The sequence below is a fragment of the Adelges cooleyi genome, unplaced genomic scaffold (genome assembly GCF_023614345.1).
Source record: "Adelges cooleyi isolate 19-005CV unplaced genomic scaffold, UGA_ACOO_1.1 ACOO_flye_CR_arks_rails_tigmint_CR_PRNA_9, whole genome shotgun sequence".
Classification (NCBI taxonomy): domain Eukaryota; kingdom Metazoa; phylum Arthropoda; class Insecta; order Hemiptera; family Adelgidae; genus Adelges; species Adelges cooleyi.
Window position 1 is genome coordinate 183003 of NW_026096579.1, and position 17803 is coordinate 200805.

Consider the following 17803-nt stretch of genomic DNA (forward strand, 5'->3'; position numbering starts at 1 on the left):
CACACACTAAATAGACTGCTTAACGTCCGTTTGAAAAACTATTACCGAGAGTTTGTAAATTACCCAAGTAATAAGTACGTCAGCTTCTATTCAAAGTATGAAAATCCGGCTATAGTATGTTAAAAGGCAGCACAGTGGGGTCGAGGCATAGCGAGGTCGGAAATTATTAAATCAATTGCAAATAAAACCCTTCGGAGTACGATGTAGGTGGTACAAAAATGAAATATCGAGAAAAAAAAATCATTGTAAACGGAATAATGTGCCTTGAAATTGTATTTTATTTTAGTTTTAGAGTGAATACGATTATGGTTGATCGCATATTTTACTAATGTTTTTCTTAGCCGTTGCAACACCTATGTAACACCTGGATAGCGTTTTAAAATTGCCAGCTGATTTCAATCTTATAATTTTCCTTATCGTTTTGTTATCGGCTTATATTTATCCTTATCAATGTCCATTCTTATCACTGTCATATCACTCATAAGTTGATTTGTCCTAACCAATCAGCCATATCTTGCCAGTTGACTGATATAACATGTTTGATCTAAAATCTTTATCACTTACAAAATAGTAATTGAAACATAGTTTAAAAAAACGGATTTTTATTGTCAATTGTTAGTACTCACAAGATCCTTCGTCTGTATTATGTTAGAATACTTAAGAAGACATTTGCACTTTGCGCCTTGTAACTAAAAACGATATTGTCGATTATTATTTTGAATTGATTCGATAGAATAGATTGGAAAGTGTTGAATTGTGACGGATAGATATGATCATAGTGTCTGACAACACTCGTGTATTATGGGATGCGGCGTAGACAAATATGTTGGATTTATTCATCAAATTTACATTTTTTCCATACTGTTCAGTGAAACGCAAGTCAGCATTTATCGTCGCTTTAACCAGATCGATTGTCCCAATTAATTTCTTATTGAAAAATGCCATCTTCATGACTCCTTCCAAAGGCCACGAGCCGCGGTGTTATTCGGGAGAACGAAGGTCGCTGAAGTTGGGGAAAATTGTTACTAATGAATAGGAGGTAGTTAAGTGCGATTCGTTTTTTTTTTTCCCACGGCGGTAGGAAGCGCTAAAGGCGGTATTGTTTGCGTTTTAAGGTCACGGACTAGGACGAAGTGACGAAGGCTAAACCATTGAAAAAACGGAATACAGTGGAGTATATTATTATTATCAATTTTGTTGGCTACTGACTCCACGGTTGAATGCCGCCGTGTAGGTCTGAACAAGGGCAATCGATAAATTCGACATTTTAAGCAATCGTTCGGTGTCGTTAAGTAGTCTGCTGGATAAGTCGGCCGATTATCGTGGCGTTTGTAGGACGAATTTCGGATGTATTTTTCCTTGTATACACTCGGTGTGTGATTTTCCAACCTATTTGGGAGCCTCCGGTGTGCCTGTCCGTCAACAACAGATACCTCTATACGGGTCTAGTGCATTTAGCCGAGGCGCGACAGTTACTTCACGGTATCTCATCCGCGCACCGTAGACATTTACACCGAATTTGCTCATTCAAGGGGTTTCGCCAGTGTGTACGGTTAACGGTACGAGCGACACGGGCAGATTGATTTTTGTTTTATATTTTATTTTTTGTAGAACACACAAGTGTGTACACTGCACTGAATATAGCGTGTACACACACACACACACACCAGAGCACAGGTATCTTTATCGCCGTACGACCTTCGCATTCCACCGTACACCAAACCGTTACCGGAGGCTATTCAACGATGCTTATATGCGATGATCATTGTGTGTTGTTTTCATGTACTACTATTATTATACTCGGCCTAGGAATCCAAACAACGACGAAATTCTCTCGATGCGGTTTTTCACGAAAACGTTTTTTTCCGCCATCGTAGCGACCTTGTTGTCTTGCTGCCAAATCCCGTCCACACATGTAATGCTAGTCACAATATAGGTATGATACAGCATGTTCGAGGTTCCCAAACTGCTAACAACGTTAAGACGGTTCTAAAAGATCATCACAAAGACGACGTGCAGTTTACAGTAAATGTTAGAATTTTCAGCGATTTTATCATAGAATATACTTTTGCGGTGACCAATTTGCCTAAAAGCTTCATGGAATTCGAAAATTAGATTAGTGCTAAGTGATATATATATTATATGTACAGTCAAAAGAATATCATCACATTTTTTCCCTCGAAGGAGTGGAAGTTTTTCAATTTTTGGAAGCAGTTTTTGAATTTGCCGTTTGAAAATTAACAATTATTAGTACTCTGATTCGGTTATGTTTGGTTTGGTTCGGAAACGTTTGCTTTAGTTAGATTAGATTATGGTTAGACAAAAGCTAGCCTCTTTCGTAACTACATTGCCCATAAGCCCCATTCCCCGTCGTTATTATAAAATTCTCCCTATCTATTCTATACCGTCTTTAGGACGCTTGCGCCATTAGCTCTTGTTCGTCTTCTTTTGTACGGTCTCGTCCTGCGTTGCTCCGTGTGTATTCGACAAGTGGAAATGGCGTAACCGTAGTGATTATATTATTTCTTTTTATACGCCGCAGCACATACTCCTACGGTAAGTACACGGATTGTCGAAAAAAAAAAAAAAATGAAAAACAAGACAATTATTTTCAACGTTTTCCGTAGGCGTGCGCCGACAGCGGATAACGCCTGGTAAAAACGTTTAGTTGAGTATGTCTGTATACAATAAACGTGATAATAACGTACTGCTGTTATTACCACCGAGCCATTTGCCAGTTTCGTATGTACTGTTAAAAGCCCGGCCATAAGAGTATAATTTATCGTTGCACACTGTTTATGAACCTCGGCCTAAGCCGAGCAAGCAGCGTTTCGAAATTGTCTTGGGAGCTGCTGCGAGGGGGTGGTGCCGAGGGGCAAGAAAAGCTCCACTTGTTACTCGAATGAATTAATCAACTCGAGTGCGCGTTAGTGGCGGTGGTTAAGCCAAGTGGCGGAGAATAATAATCATCAGTTTAGTAGCTTGCGTTTCCAGACTCCGGTTAAGCAGTGTCGGATGACAGGAAGGAGCACTGGAACACGGTTTACAGTTATGAATGCAAATACTAGACGGGATCTCACGATAGCACCTCCGCATCTATATAACGTGAGAAAAGAAGAATAATATGCGCCCAACGGCCGACTGATACCGATAACCACCTGACCGGCTCGGCGGGTCGATTTCACCGATCGTTATAGCAATTATTATTATGAATTAAGTATTGTGCGGTTTTTTTATTATTATTATTATTTTTTTTTTTATTGTTTGGATTTTTTCGCGATACGCGTTTCCGGGAATGCGCATAGCCTCGGCCGGTGCCGTCGGATAGCGTTTTCTGTAAACGAATTCCTGACGAACAACCGGGAAATACCTTCTTAGATTCGCATTTTTTAAGACATAAACTAAAAAATACGACCGCGTGTTACTCGAGGCGCAATAATTGTAAACAGTTGTGTATTGTCAGGACTAGGAAGTACTGCAGTACCAGCCAGCATGGCCGCGTTGCTTGGTTAACTTGGGCGATATTCAAGTAATTTCGAATTATGCCGTCTGGCTGTACTGAATTTTACTCTTTTGTAGTTTAATAATATTTAAAAGTCTTGTGCCAAGTTACTTCTTGTGAGTTTAACATGCAATTTCTAACCATTTAATTGGTTAGGTTAGGTTAGGTTTGTCGTCGTGTCCCAAGCAATACCTATCCAAGTGAATTTTGATACCAAGTACATAATATTTGAATTTAGCTTACAGCAAATAAGACAATCTTGCTCATTCGGTCATCAGTACCATAATTTTAGCTCAAATGGAATTTAAAACAAATGTCCAAAGTAACCCGGTTGTTCGGTACCGTTATTATGGCTGAAAACCGAAAGTGATATAAAATGACCTCTACTGAACGCTATTATGTTTTGTATCGCGTCAAGCCATAAACAATTCGATGATTGTGTTTTTTTAGATTTTTTTTATCTAACCTTTTGTCTGGATTCGATCACAAGTCCATCATCCAAAAATCCCTTATAGTTATTGATTTAGGTAAATATTTAACATTTTTTTTTCACACTAAAAATTGAATCTATATTTTTGATAATCTTTAACGCGAGTTTAAAGTATACAGACAGATTGTAAACAAACAATTAAATAATAATAATAATTTTATTCAAAGTGTAGGTGTACTTGTATACTAGCATTTGAAGAAATTTAACTTTTTTTTTCATTCATTATAACACATTGTTAACAAGCTGTGACTTTAGACCAGTCGTGTTTTGATTATTTACAGTTTAAAGGTACAAGCTAAAAAATCCCACCCACTTGTAACAGTTTTGTCAAACAATCCACTTTACTAAAATTAAAAAATATACCATCAACAAATGTTAAAGAGTCAATGCCCCCCAGTACGCGTGCTAGTAACATACACACAAGATGCTTCAGTTTTTGACCTTAGAAAGTACTTATGGTGATCGTTATGAAAATTGATCACGATTTAAATCAGCTATCTAGTTGTATAAAATATATTAATACATCTGTGGTCTGTAGTCAGCTCAGTTATCCGTTTGCTAAATGATAAATCTGGATCTTCTTCTGTTGTTCATTCTGTTGTCGAGTGACTAATATTATAATAATGTAAGTAACGTGAATGGTTCATTGTATTAACATTTTATTTCCTGCTAAAACACGATTATAAAACATTTGAAAAAAAAAAATACCAGCAAACACAAATCGACCAAAATTTCACAGTAAATAAATTTTTGTCACCATTAAATCACTTTGGCCATTCTCATCGGGTCGATTTGACGTTTATAAGTATAGTTTATTTTTTCCGGAAGAATCTCGATTGGCCGGTAATTTTATAACGTTTGTTATCAAATGAATTCCTGTCGTCAGTATTGTATTTAAAGGTTTCCAAAAGACGACGAATGAACTGATCTGGTTTATTTTAGGCGAAAACCGGCGATACCCGTCGTCGACGTATTAGCGTCTATTGTTGTACACACACACAAACGCACAAGATATATATATATATATATGATTTACATTTTTAGGATGATCAAGTGAATAGCAGGTGAAATTTTTTATATTGGCTATACGTTGTTTGTTGCATACTTTCCATGCGTCGAAATCGCTCACACGTGTGTTGTGAATGTCGTCAAAGAAAGGTACAAAAAAATGATGATAATATGATTTAATCATATTATTACTTTTTACGTTCCAAACGTTTTTTTTTCTTCTGAAAAATCCGTTTCTCTCCGAGCAAGATTTTTCGTCGCAGTATTCCCAAGCGGTTTTTACAATAATATAACACAAGGGACAACACAATAATATGTTATTGTGTACAGCAGGGTATGCCGAATGAGGTGGTATGGTCGTCCAAACAGGTGGACTTTTTTCAGGTTACAAATTTCGTAGGTTTTTCACACGGCATTTGAATAAAATGCCGCCACGCTCGTTTTTATTTGTTAACATGAATACATCTTGTGGGCTGTGGTTAGAGAAGAGAAGTAAAAAAGGGAGACAAGGTAGGATCGCAGTGAGATGACAATAAGAGGAAATCGATAACTCATGGATAACTGAATCCACTGATAAAAGACAAGTGTCAGAAGTTGGGAGAAAATTTAATTATTAACGTTATGTTAAAACTTTAGAAAGAAAATTTACACAATCTTAAATTTATTGTGGAATTTTGCACGGTCTGTTATAGCTGATGAGAGTTTAATAGAGTCTAGTCTGTAGTCCTACACTATTCCTGGATAACTGATACTTTTATCGGTCATCTATCAGAATCGACCGTTAAGAGATAATTTATAAGAAACACGAGAATCAGCTGACACAAGACACGTTCACGATGCCAATGTGTTTCGTTCAAGCAAATGATTGAACAAATTAAACATATTTTCTGCCAACAAAAATCGGATGGCGGATTATTATTTATTATTATTGTGCAAATGTATAAATTATAATACGATTATACACACAGCAAAACGACATACCGTCGACGTCCTCTCTCGGGTTACCGTTTTTGTGGCAAAGCAGTGTCAACACGCATGTTTTGTGCAACAGGATTATAATATTATTATTGTTATTATCATCATCATTGTAGTCGTTGTTTTTTGTACAAAACAAAACTAAAGCCGTGCACGGCCGTCTCCGGTCGGACAGTTTGTTCGTGTCTGTGTGCTGTATGTATAATAATATTATTTTTTCATAATATACAATAATAATAATAATCGTTGTGGCAAAAAAATCCAAATTAATGGTAGCACAGTATAACTCTTACGCAACATACCGAGAATTATTATTGGGAAGCCTGCGAATATTCCAAATACAGCGTCAGTCGTTGTTGGTGCTGTGGTAATGTTGTATTCACAGTATGGTTATTAATTTTCTCCCAAAACGCCACAGTACGTGAGGAACCATCGCACAGGTCAAATCTTCTATTTGCAAATTATCTGTTGTCTTAACACATTTGGCAGTCTCCTTTCTACTATCCGAGGTATGAAGTAATACATTTGTATCGTTTCAATCGCCGTTTTGGGTTTTTTGTTCATCTACGGTCAACAAAAATATTTTCAAAATTAATTATGTGTATTTTATTAATAATCAATGATAGTGACAAAACCAACAGTGTACAGGTGTCATTTTTTATTTTACCAACAACTTTATGATCGTTAACATTATATTTTCATGTATTTGCATTTGTTTTGGAATTTTGTCAATTTGCAAATGAGACACCCTCCATTTCTTTACTTGATTTATTATTCACTTGTTTACTCTGACAAAGCCTAAACACATTATCATGCGTTTATAAGTTTATCTCAAATTTTGACTGATCGATAATGAGTTTTGGTTTCTTCAAAAGTTATTAGAGCTAAAATTTAGGACTGGAGGTAATGAAGTATTATTTTAATCAGTTTTCTTTCTCCGGTCCTAGATTTTAACCTTTAGACGACCTTCTACGAGTACTTATCCAAAACTGGTCATTGATGCAATATACGCGACCATTAAAGTTGATTTATGTTCTGGAAAATACTAAAAAAAATGTATATATTTAGTGATTTTATAATATTGTAAAATAACACCGACACAAATGATTTCAAATAGAAAATCTACAAAGCTGCAATTATTTTAAGAGAAAATTAGTGTCACTCCTTGATGAATCACATGTACTTGAGTGGCGCCAATTTTAGGTAAACGCAATCTGCTTAAAACCATATTGCCGCCATTTGTCAGCAACTCGCAGCAGCTGTCGTATTACCGCGGCGGGTTGTCTCCTTAAGAATACATAATTCATTTAGATTTATGTGATTTATTTCAATCGGTTTTTTTTTTATTACAACAACAATTACTTTATGTAAAAGCCAATTATTTTTGCCACCCCGGGAACCACCCGGATCGCAGCAGTGTGATAAAAACCATTTCGCTTATCAGTTATGATGTTATCAGTTATCACATTATCATAAGAAATTCGAATTTATCTATTGATCAGTATGGTTGATAATATCATTATTAACGGTGCAGTGTTTAACAACGTGTACAACAATTATTTATTTTAATTTAAAATGGTCACGCTTTCGCTCGTCTTCTTGATTACTTCGTTGATGAGTACAGGACATTATGATATTACAGATCTATATTATATATTGGCTACTCTATGGGCTGAACGGATTTTTGTTTTTTTTAATTTATACCATTATTGTTATCTCGCGAGTGCGGATTATTTATTTATGTTTTTTTGTTTGTTGTCCGGTTGTTGTTTCAATGAACTCTTCTCTCCCGAGTTTGTTTTACTATATCAATCGCTGTTTACGGCTGTAAATTCAAAACAAGGCCTCGCTTGTGCATAAACACACACGGCCGACAGACAAGCTACTACGATATTCGTCATGTAGTGTTTCGGTTGGGCTATATTTGCTCCTCTAGTGTCGAAGGTGCTCGAAAAGTGATGATAAATAAAATTTAAAAAAATCAACTTAAAACGCGCGCATACCTATCCCATTTTTAATGGGCTTTAGTCACTGTTTACTGGGTTTTGTCGTCGCAGCAGCACGGTCGAACACATTCGCAGTCAATGGCTCGGTTAGGACGGGTAATGTTATCATTTTACCGTATTGTACACAGTATATATTTTTTAATAACATTAAATTAACATATGATATTTAAAATAAATGTATATAACGTACTAAATGTCTAACAAAATCGTAACACCGTTAACACGCATACAATACATTATTCAGGTTACTTAATATACTGAGTAGGCTGAAATCAAAACTAGCATGATTTTAAAAATCGTTTTAATTAAAAATGTAATTTTAATCCAAATCCGTTTTTATACAACCCACAACTTTCAAGGTTAAATTAGCCGGGTATAGTGTGTTTTGAAACTATAATAGATTCGGATTTTCTGTAAAAGTCACAGTGTTGCCAACTCCTTTTCTCATTTTTGTGGATCATTTGAGTAATTTCAGCCTACTCATACAATATTATTTATTATTATTGTGCCTACTCACAACAATGTTCGTACAAGGTTATAGTCTTTAAAGATTATTCGGTTTTGATTTAAAGATCAATAAATCACGGGCATTAAGAACATAATTAAATACTCACAAAGTACAAACATTGTTATCACAATAAGCAATATAATTTAAAAAAAAAAAAATTATAACTCTTTCTGTCGTAAGAGATAGCGTGTTTTGGTATTTCGTATTAAAAAAAAAAACAACGTAAAAGATGATACTGTCTTAAAAACGATTCCGTTTTTCAAACTGTTTTGATATTATGTTACACTGTTCTATATTTGTTACATAAATTGTGACACAAATAATTCAACAAAAAAAAATTACATCTAAATGGGTTAAATAATTATAAAAAAATCCTTAATCGTAGAAAAAAATTGTTATTTACAGTTTTAAAACTTAAAAAAAAACAACAAAGTTGTTAAATACAAAACTGTATTAATATCTGATACACGAGCTCAGTACACACTGCCGATCGATCGCTTTCGTGACGTCTTATCAAATTAGTTCTGATAACAACTGATAATATTTGATAACACTATGTTTACCGTGGTTATGGTATAGGTAAATACCAACGCATTGAGTTGATAAAAAAAATGATTTACATTTCTGCAGTCAAGATGGCGAATTTCAGCTTTGTTTGTTATCTCTGTAGTTGGCAATCTATACAATTTACCTTTGATGTTTGATATAAACTATTTCTAAGATGATTTTCATTGTTGTCATTAGTATGATAACACGTTTTCCGTGTTTTAATAATAATATACTGTTATAAATAATCATTTTATTTACCTGTATTCATTTTTAATGAAGCTTATAATTATGACCTAAAGTCCGTTTATTTTTTATAATTTACCAATAATTATTTGTTTTCGTATATTGCAGTATTGCTTTAAAATAAGCACTGAAATTTGGATGTAAAAAAAAATGACGGTATTTCCGCTGCAGTGAGAAGGCGAAATGTCCAATCTCATCTAAGGCCAAAGATTAAACAATTAGTATTTCTTTCTTAATTTTTATCAGCTCACGTCTAGGGCCTTCGCTCAAGTTCCGCTACGACTCTCCTCCACCTTTTTTAGGTTCTGGGGCTTACATTAACGGTGAGCATAGAGTTTAGTGTTGAATATTGTATTAAATTTAAATATTAAATGTGCGTTTTCCGAATTTTCTTTTCCACCTCAATTTTCTCTCTGGTAGATTTTCTGACAGACACTTGCGTAGGTATTTGGTTATTTTTTCTGTATATATTTTTATTTTTTATTTTTTTTTTTTCTGTTAGCGTTCGCCCGAGACGACGGACTCTCGGGACCATATATAATATAATAATATAATACCGAAGAACCGTCGTCAAAGCCAATATCTTTCAGTGGGCCCGTCATAATGTGCGATGCGCGAACAATGAGCTCTATTCAATTGCTCCGGATCGACCCGATTGGATTTTTATTATATTGTTTTACCGGTTACACTATAATAATATAATATAATATTACAATAGTGTTTGACGGTGGCGGCGGCGACGATGGAATGGCAATAGAGTCGACAATATACATTATACCGCATAATATAAATTATTATCGCCTGTACTCTATTAATTTTAATCTTATCCGAAACCGCTGTACGACGACGTGTCTAGCTCCACGAACTCGTAAAATAATAATATTATTACCAACAACAACCGGTAAAACTAATAACGACACGCCGAGGCGTCGGAAAGAAAAATAAAATAACAACGGACAGGTACACTTCACAGTGTATTCTTAATCAAGGCGCGGTATGATGTACCACGGTGTTGTCGGACAGGTGCGATACACCTCTCCTTGTTCGGCCATCAATGATTTCACGGTATTGATGATAATAATGTTACAAATTAACATCACAATGTGTTTATTAAACAACCGTCGTTCGCCCTTTTTCCGACTTTTCATCGCGGTTTTCCTAAATTATATATATTTTATCGCGTGCATAATTTACGGGTTGAATAGTAGACATTCTACTATAGTATGTATCTGTGTGTGTGTGTACCAACGGGGAAAAAATTAATTTCATATTCAATATGTGCGGCTAAACAATATAATAATATATTGTGTACGATATGCTGCGCGAGACCGTGTTCTTTACGGATTTCTTTGTAAGCACACACACACACACACAACGTTTGCTCGCATGCATTGTCTTATGGAAATCAAGAATGCCGCTCGTCTTGCCTTTTAATTTCGTCGTATAAAAATTCGTGCGCCGATTTTTCGTGTGCCCTCCCTCGACCTTGCTTCGGTTCGGTGTCCGTTTCTACTCGTGATCTTCGCTGGACCCCCAAGGCCGGGTTTCACCGTCGGACACGGGTTCACGGTGTAGTAGATTTACAAACAAACTAAAAACACAAAAAAAAAGTCAATAGTATTATTATTCTATTTGCCGGCGTATACGCGTCCGGATCCTCCCGATCGGATGTGCAGCTTTTCCGGTCAGCTCCGCGGCCGTCGGACCGTAAACACATACTATGATTTGTCCGGCTAGTTTTTGATCAGCTACAGTTGTCAGTGGGGATCGTTGGTGTGCGTACCTACGTGCCATGCACCGACAGCGTTTTCTGTAAATCGTCTGGTTCCAATATGACGTTTTCCAAACTGGTAGGGTTTTACCTATGTTGCTCTGGGTGTTGACCACGCGAGGAGGGATGCGGCATCGTAGCCGTTGGCCGGGCAAGTCCAGACCCTTCCGAAGTCCGCGGGAGCTTCAAAAGGGTCTGAACTCCACCCAAAGGCTGAGATTAACGTTGCTTTTTTTTGTTTGTTTTTTATCTGTTTCTTCAGTGTGTCTGTTTTTGCCCCGACAGGACGCTTTGCGGAAACGGAAAGAAGAAGAGGACAGGGTCGCCCAACAAAACGAATTTCTCAACCGGTCGCTGAGGGGATCGAAAAAGCTTCGGGAACTCGAACACGAGCCACCGGAAACGGGTATCGTCAACGACGGGTTTTCGTCGGAACACGATGACGCCAGCACCGCGGCCACGCCCACCGTCACCGCGGCCACCACTACCACGGTGGTCACCACGGAAGAATACCAAGAACCGTACGAACCGATCTACAGGGTTGTCGGTGAGTGCGCGCGCTCTGTTTTTGCTAACACCTCGCCCCCTTGTGGTGTCCGGCCCAAAGGGACTCGAGGAATAATGATAATAATAATAATAATATTGTCGGCGTGTCCCAGTCGGAAGTGAACGGATAATAAATGGAATGCCGGCGGCGGCGGCGGCGGCGTCGTCGAACTCGGCATTCAGGTCACGTACGTTTGGGCTCACTGGCAGCAGCAATAGGTATCGCACACACATAGTGTTGTACCAACACACGCACGCCCCGCGCATATAACACGACCTGCTGTCGCCTGCACTCGTGTGACGATAATATTATGGTTGCCGCAGAGTTATATGTGTTATTTATTTTGTACTCTGGTGGCACACATATTACGCGTCGTGGACTTTTGTGCGCAGCCGGCCGCCCGGGACGACGTCCGACGCGCGTTTCGCTCGATTGTTGTTGTTGCATTATTATTTCCACGTCGTTGTTGCAGGGTACGGCGAACTGATAGCCGCGCTGCAGAGGGTACACTTGCAGTTGAAAAAGAACGGCATTTACATCGGCAACAAGTCCGACCCGGACGTGGCCGTCATCCAATGCTTGTTGCTGAATCCGGAATTCGTCCGCGTGCTGTCCGTGCACAACAAGGTGCAACAGTTGTGGCCGCCCAACACCGCGAAGCGGCCGGCGACGGCGGAAGCGCAAAACCTGGTCCGAGACGTGAGTGTGATATCCAAGGGCGGACACCACCCTGATCAACGCTCTCTTATCTATACTCGCTACTATCATTCCGTTTTTTTTTTGTTGTTGTCGGTGCTTTGACGACAGTGTCTGGAGGACATCCAGAACTGCACGTTGTCCGAAGCTTCGGAGCTCGCCAAGCTGCTGTCTCAGTACGAGATCGAAGGAGTTCTCTGGGCACACGACACCGTCGCGCAGGACGTGCTGCCGCAGGCCGAGGCGACTACCGAGATGACGGTCACGTTGCCGATCGGCGACCTCTCGACGTACGCCTCGTCGGATCAACACCCTGCCAACATCACCATCATCAACATCGAGAAGACCAACGAGCCCCTGGTGAGTTTCGCCTCTTGTTTACACCTTTTTAGTGGGTTTTTTTTTTGTAACAATGCCCACGTTATTGTTGTCAATTAGGGCGCGACCGTGCGAAACGACGGCGACGCGGTGATCATTGGCCGAATAGTCAGGGGCGGCGCGGCCGAAAAGAGCGGACTGCTTCACGAGGGCGACGAAGTGCTGGAAGTAAACGGCGTGGAAATGCGCGGCAAGTCCATCAACGATGTCTGTGATATCCTGTCGGTGATGACCGGACCTTTGACGTTCATGATCGTGCCGAGCGCAAATCGAATTTCGTACCAGAACTCCAACGGAAACAGGGAAAACTTCATTGTAAGTTTTCATTTTCAACGTTGTCGCCAACCGCACTGATTGTTCGTACCGCGTTTTGTTTGTTTGTTTCCCAGATGCACATGAAAGCGCATTTCGATTACGACCCCGAGGACGACGGGTACATTCCGTGCAGGGAATTGGGTATCAGTTTTCAAAAGGGGGACATCTTGCACGTGATATCGCAAGAAGACGCCAACTGGTGGCAAGCGTTCAGAGAAGGCGAAGAAGACCAAAGTTTGGCCGGTCTCGTACCCAGCAAATCGTTCCAACACCAGCGCGAGGCGCTCAAGCAGACCATCACCGGCGACAAGCCCAGCAAGGACAGGCCGAAAAAACAGAGCACGTTCCTCTGTGGCAAAAAGAACTTGAAGAAGAGAAAGAAGAAGTCTCTGTACCAAGACGGCGGTTACCCAATATATTCGTCCAACTCTGACGGTAAGCGCGGGTCGGCAGTGAAGTTTTTTAGGCCTTCGGGCACCGTCTTACGAACCGTTTGTCGATTTTACAGAATACGAAGCCGAGGAAATCTTAACGTACGAAGAAGTGGCTCTGTATTACCCCCGGGCGAACCACAAGAGGCCTATAGTACTGATCGGTCCGCCGAACATCGGTAGACACGAGCTCCGGCAAAGGCTGATGGAAGACCGGGAGAGGTTTGCCGCCGCCATTCCTCGTGAGTAGAAGAACCCGTCTGAGGAGTTGTGGCAGGACGCCCAAGTTCCGACGTTAAAAAATAATAATAATTATCAATTTTCAGACACCAGTCGAGCCAAGAAAGACGGCGAAATCGACGGTCAAGACTATCATTTCATCACCAGAGCCCAGTTCGAATCGGATATCCTGTCCAGGAAATTCGTCGAACACGGCGAGTACGAGAAAGCGTATTACGGTAGGCGGCGCGGTCAAGACCAAGGGGAGGTTTTAAGTGTGTGTGTAATAGATGTTGTTATCGTTATTATTGCGCCGCAGGTACCTCGTTGGACGCCATTCGGTCCGTGGTCAACTACAGCAAGATATGCGTGTTGAATCTTCACCCTCAGTCTCTGAAAATCCTCCGGAGTTCGGACCTGAAACCGTACGTCGTGTTCGTGGCACCTCCGTCGTTGGAAAAACTGCGACAGAAGAAATTAAAAAACGGCGAACCCTACAAAGTAAGTGCGCAGCACGGCTAGATCTTTCCATTGTTCCAATCTCGTCCTCTCTCTCTTATTCCAAGAGTGATCGAGCGCGGTCCGTGTAAAGTACGGTTCGAAAAGGAAAATGGAAATAGATGAAATAGACGAGTGGAGTGAGACTAGGCGAGGAGAATCGTAACCTGTTGATAGCAGAACAAGCGAGAGAGATGGTTTTGGCAAAGTATGGATACATTTTAGGCGTGCCGTCTTTAAATATGTCGAGAGAGAACAAATTGAGAAAGTGACACGAAAAGAGAGCAAGATTGATAAGAATAGGAAGTAGTATGAAGATAATGGATGTGCGTGATGATCAGATCGATCGAGCGAAGGTTAACGACTAGGATGGCCGACTTCGAATAGTTTAAAAGTGAGGCGAGGGAAAGAAGAAGAAGCTTTCGACTTCACACGCACCTTGACATCCTTATTTCCTTTACGCTTAACTTTGTATCTACAGTTCAATCTATATTTTAGGATAAACTAGATTAGTTTTGGTTAGGGTTGTACAACATTTTGGTTCTAGTTCACTGGAAATGCTAGGTAAAAGAGATAAAAGAGATTTATTAGGTTAGGTTGATGATTTTTGGGTACAGAGACCCTTTATGATTCAAACATGGACGGAGAAAGGTTAGAATAGGGGTAAGTTAGTCGACCTCGATATTTGGCTTATCTATTTAATCTACTATGGTTTAAATTATACATAATTAGTACTGACATATTTAAGTACAATGATAAAAAAAGGTGTTTACAATCTCAGTTTCTTTATTGGATTTTAATTGATTAAAATACAACACTTATCTGTAATAGAATTATTAAGGCCGAACGAGGTATAAATTGAGACAAATTAAATTAAATAAATTCTAAAAAATATACACAATTTTAAATTATTCAAGTAATTTATTTATATTTTTTCGGTTTTAAATGCACAAACAATTATTTCTTATTTATTTTCGTTTTTCTTTTCTTTTGTAGTAAAAATTATATTTTTTAAACACCTAACTAAAATTGTTTTACTAAAAAATGATGAAATAAAATTGATGAAATGTCTTGGCCACAATCGTGTGTGTTAGTAAATGTATGCAAACTAGTTGAGATTAAATTTTTGTTTAAAAGAAAAAATCAATCTTTTCTTTGGAGGAAAGACAATGGATATGCTTATTATCAGCCGATTCTTTTATCAGTAATCCAAGAATTATTGAGTTCTTATCACAAACTCATCCATCTATTACATCCCGTCCCCTTTGTGTCCCCCCCACATCATTTTTTTTTATATTTGTGTCACTACAACAACCTTGTGATATAAAACATATTGCTGATCAGTCATAATATTATCACATGTAATTTCAAATTTATCCATTGATCCGTTATATCATAGAGTAATACAGAGGAGACGTTCCATCAGAATATCGATTCGAGCAAGGTTGCGATTATCAGTGCAGCCACATTAGGAAAAAAAATACCATGTCCATACGATAATTGGTTAATAATTGTGGCGACACTACTTGTGTTATCATTTAGTGTTACTTGTCGCCACGATTTAAGATAATACTATAGGGAACGGTTTCTCTATAAAACTCTATGATCCGTTTAGCAGTGTTTAACAACTTTCGAACAACAACAAATATTTATTTTTATTTAAAGCAGTCACACTTGGATTTCTTGATTACTTTGTGGCTGTGCACAAGCCGCGGCATTTTAATATGTGTTGTATTTTTATCCCAACGGCCTACGTTTGTCATGTGTTGTGTGCGTTTGTTTTTGCAGGAAGAAGAGCTGAAAGAAATCATCGAAAAGGCTAGGGAAATGGAAGACAAGTTCGGCCATTATTTCGACATGATCATCATCAACAACGACACCGAAAGAGCGTACCATCAACTGGTGAACGAGATCAACAGTCTGGAACGGGAACCGCAATGGGTGCCGGCCACTTGGGTGAAAACCGCATCATAGCGCTGTTAAAGTCTCTCTTTTCACAATATTTAATTGTTATCATTATGTGTCGGTATCGATTTGCGATTGCCGCAACAAATTTACAACCTTTTTTTTTTTTGTATGATAATTTTTAAATTATAAAATATTATTGCAACGCACTTTGTGTGCGTTGACCACCTAGTTGACTGATTTGAAATGATAATAATTTTGAAAAAAAATTTACCTTCAAACAAACCACTCTAAAAGTTAATAAAAATTGTATAGGAATCGGAAAACCAGAGCTTCCCGCTTATCGTTCCGACATATCGATAATAACGATGATATTAATTACATAATATTGTTTTGTTGTAAGTACCTTAAAAAAAAAAAAATTTAAACCCTTGCACGGGCGATAGAATTTTGTTTTGTATAGATTACAATTAGGTTAAAAATGTATGGAAAAAAAAAACAAGTAATGTGATATAATATATTATTACGCGTAATAATATATACTTTGTGTATAATATTTTTAATAATAATAATATAATAATATGTAAAACCGTAATTTTAATATAAGAATAGGTACGATGATGATTAAGATGACTAGTGAAGAAAAAGCCATCGACTTTGCCATTTTTAGTTTTATAATTTATTATTGTATTCAAAAAGTTGAAAAAATTTGTATTATTCCCTTCGCGGTGTGCGCGTAGCGCTTATCGTATGAGACCGTTGTTTTTTTTTTAATGTACTTTTACATTGTGTTTTATTAATCTTTTGTTTATTTTTATTTTGTGTTTGTTTGGTCTTGTTGTACAACGTTTTTTTAAAAAAAAAAAAAACCCCTTCATGGTATATATTAAAAAAAAAGCAAAACTCATACATTTTTTAGAGTAGTCCCCCTTGTACCGACAATTTAGACACCGTAAACTATACATAACATGATGATACGGGTATCGTTTAAGGGTTAAGGGTTTTTACACGTTTTCCGGGTCTTTTTATAAAATAATAATATATAATATTATTACTCGACACGTTATACACAGACGGTTTTCTTAGGGGACCGATGTGGCGTTTCACGTTTTCCGTAGATACGTTACGATGGTAACATTTGAGTTTTTTAATAGTTTTCTTATTAATTTTTTGTTGTCTAAAGTATTTTTACCTTATCGTCGATACAATACAATATCATCGAATACATCTAGATAAAACAATTTCTGTAATTTTCCGTTTATATATTTGTCGTAACTAATTTTTCGGCGTTTTTCACGGGCCCGTTCGTTCTACGTAATAATAAAATATATTCATTATTAATATTATGATATTTTTCTTTGTATCAACTCCTCCGACTCTCGACTTTCATTAGTATTATTATTATTATTATATTATATATATATATATATTGATTGTTTTTTTTTTTGTTATTATTTAAATATTGATTATAAAAAAAAAAGATATGTACATAATTATACGTGCGCACTAAGTCGTATGTAAAATGTATTATATATATACATAAATTATTTGATTTAAAAATTAACATTATTTTTCGTACACACAATTATTAATTATTATTATTATTATTTTAGAATATCTATATATATATTATATACGAATAAAATTCAGCTCAACGTATTTAAATGTTTTGCGGGTTACTTTTTTTCCCTTATTTCCACCTGATATTTTTAAAAGAACATAATAATCGTTTAATACTAATCAATATACTACGAAAAAATGT

The 17803-nt window shown here is 37.5% G+C and overlaps 1 protein-coding gene across 4 annotated transcripts in view; it reads left to right on the forward strand.

Moving 5' to 3' along the window:
• Positions 1-17445, forward strand: part of LOC126846201 (protein PALS1) — a 64060-nt gene extending 46615 nt beyond the window's left edge. For all 4 annotated transcript variants that reach the window (XM_050585446.1, XM_050585448.1, XM_050585447.1 and 1 more), the window contains 9 exons: positions 11338-11599; positions 12072-12298; positions 12407-12655; positions 12734-12988; positions 13063-13423; positions 13497-13661; positions 13746-13877; positions 13958-14139; positions 15925-17445. In XM_050585446.1, coding sequence (XP_050441403.1) covers positions 11338-11599; positions 12072-12298; positions 12407-12655; positions 12734-12988; positions 13063-13423; positions 13497-13661; positions 13746-13877; positions 13958-14139; positions 15925-16110 — 2019 coding nt within the window. In that variant the 3' untranslated portion in view covers positions 16111-17445. The remainder of the gene's footprint in view (positions 1-11337; positions 11600-12071; positions 12299-12406; positions 12656-12733; positions 12989-13062; positions 13424-13496; positions 13662-13745; positions 13878-13957; positions 14140-15924) is intronic.
• Positions 17446-17803: the final 358 nt, after the last annotated feature.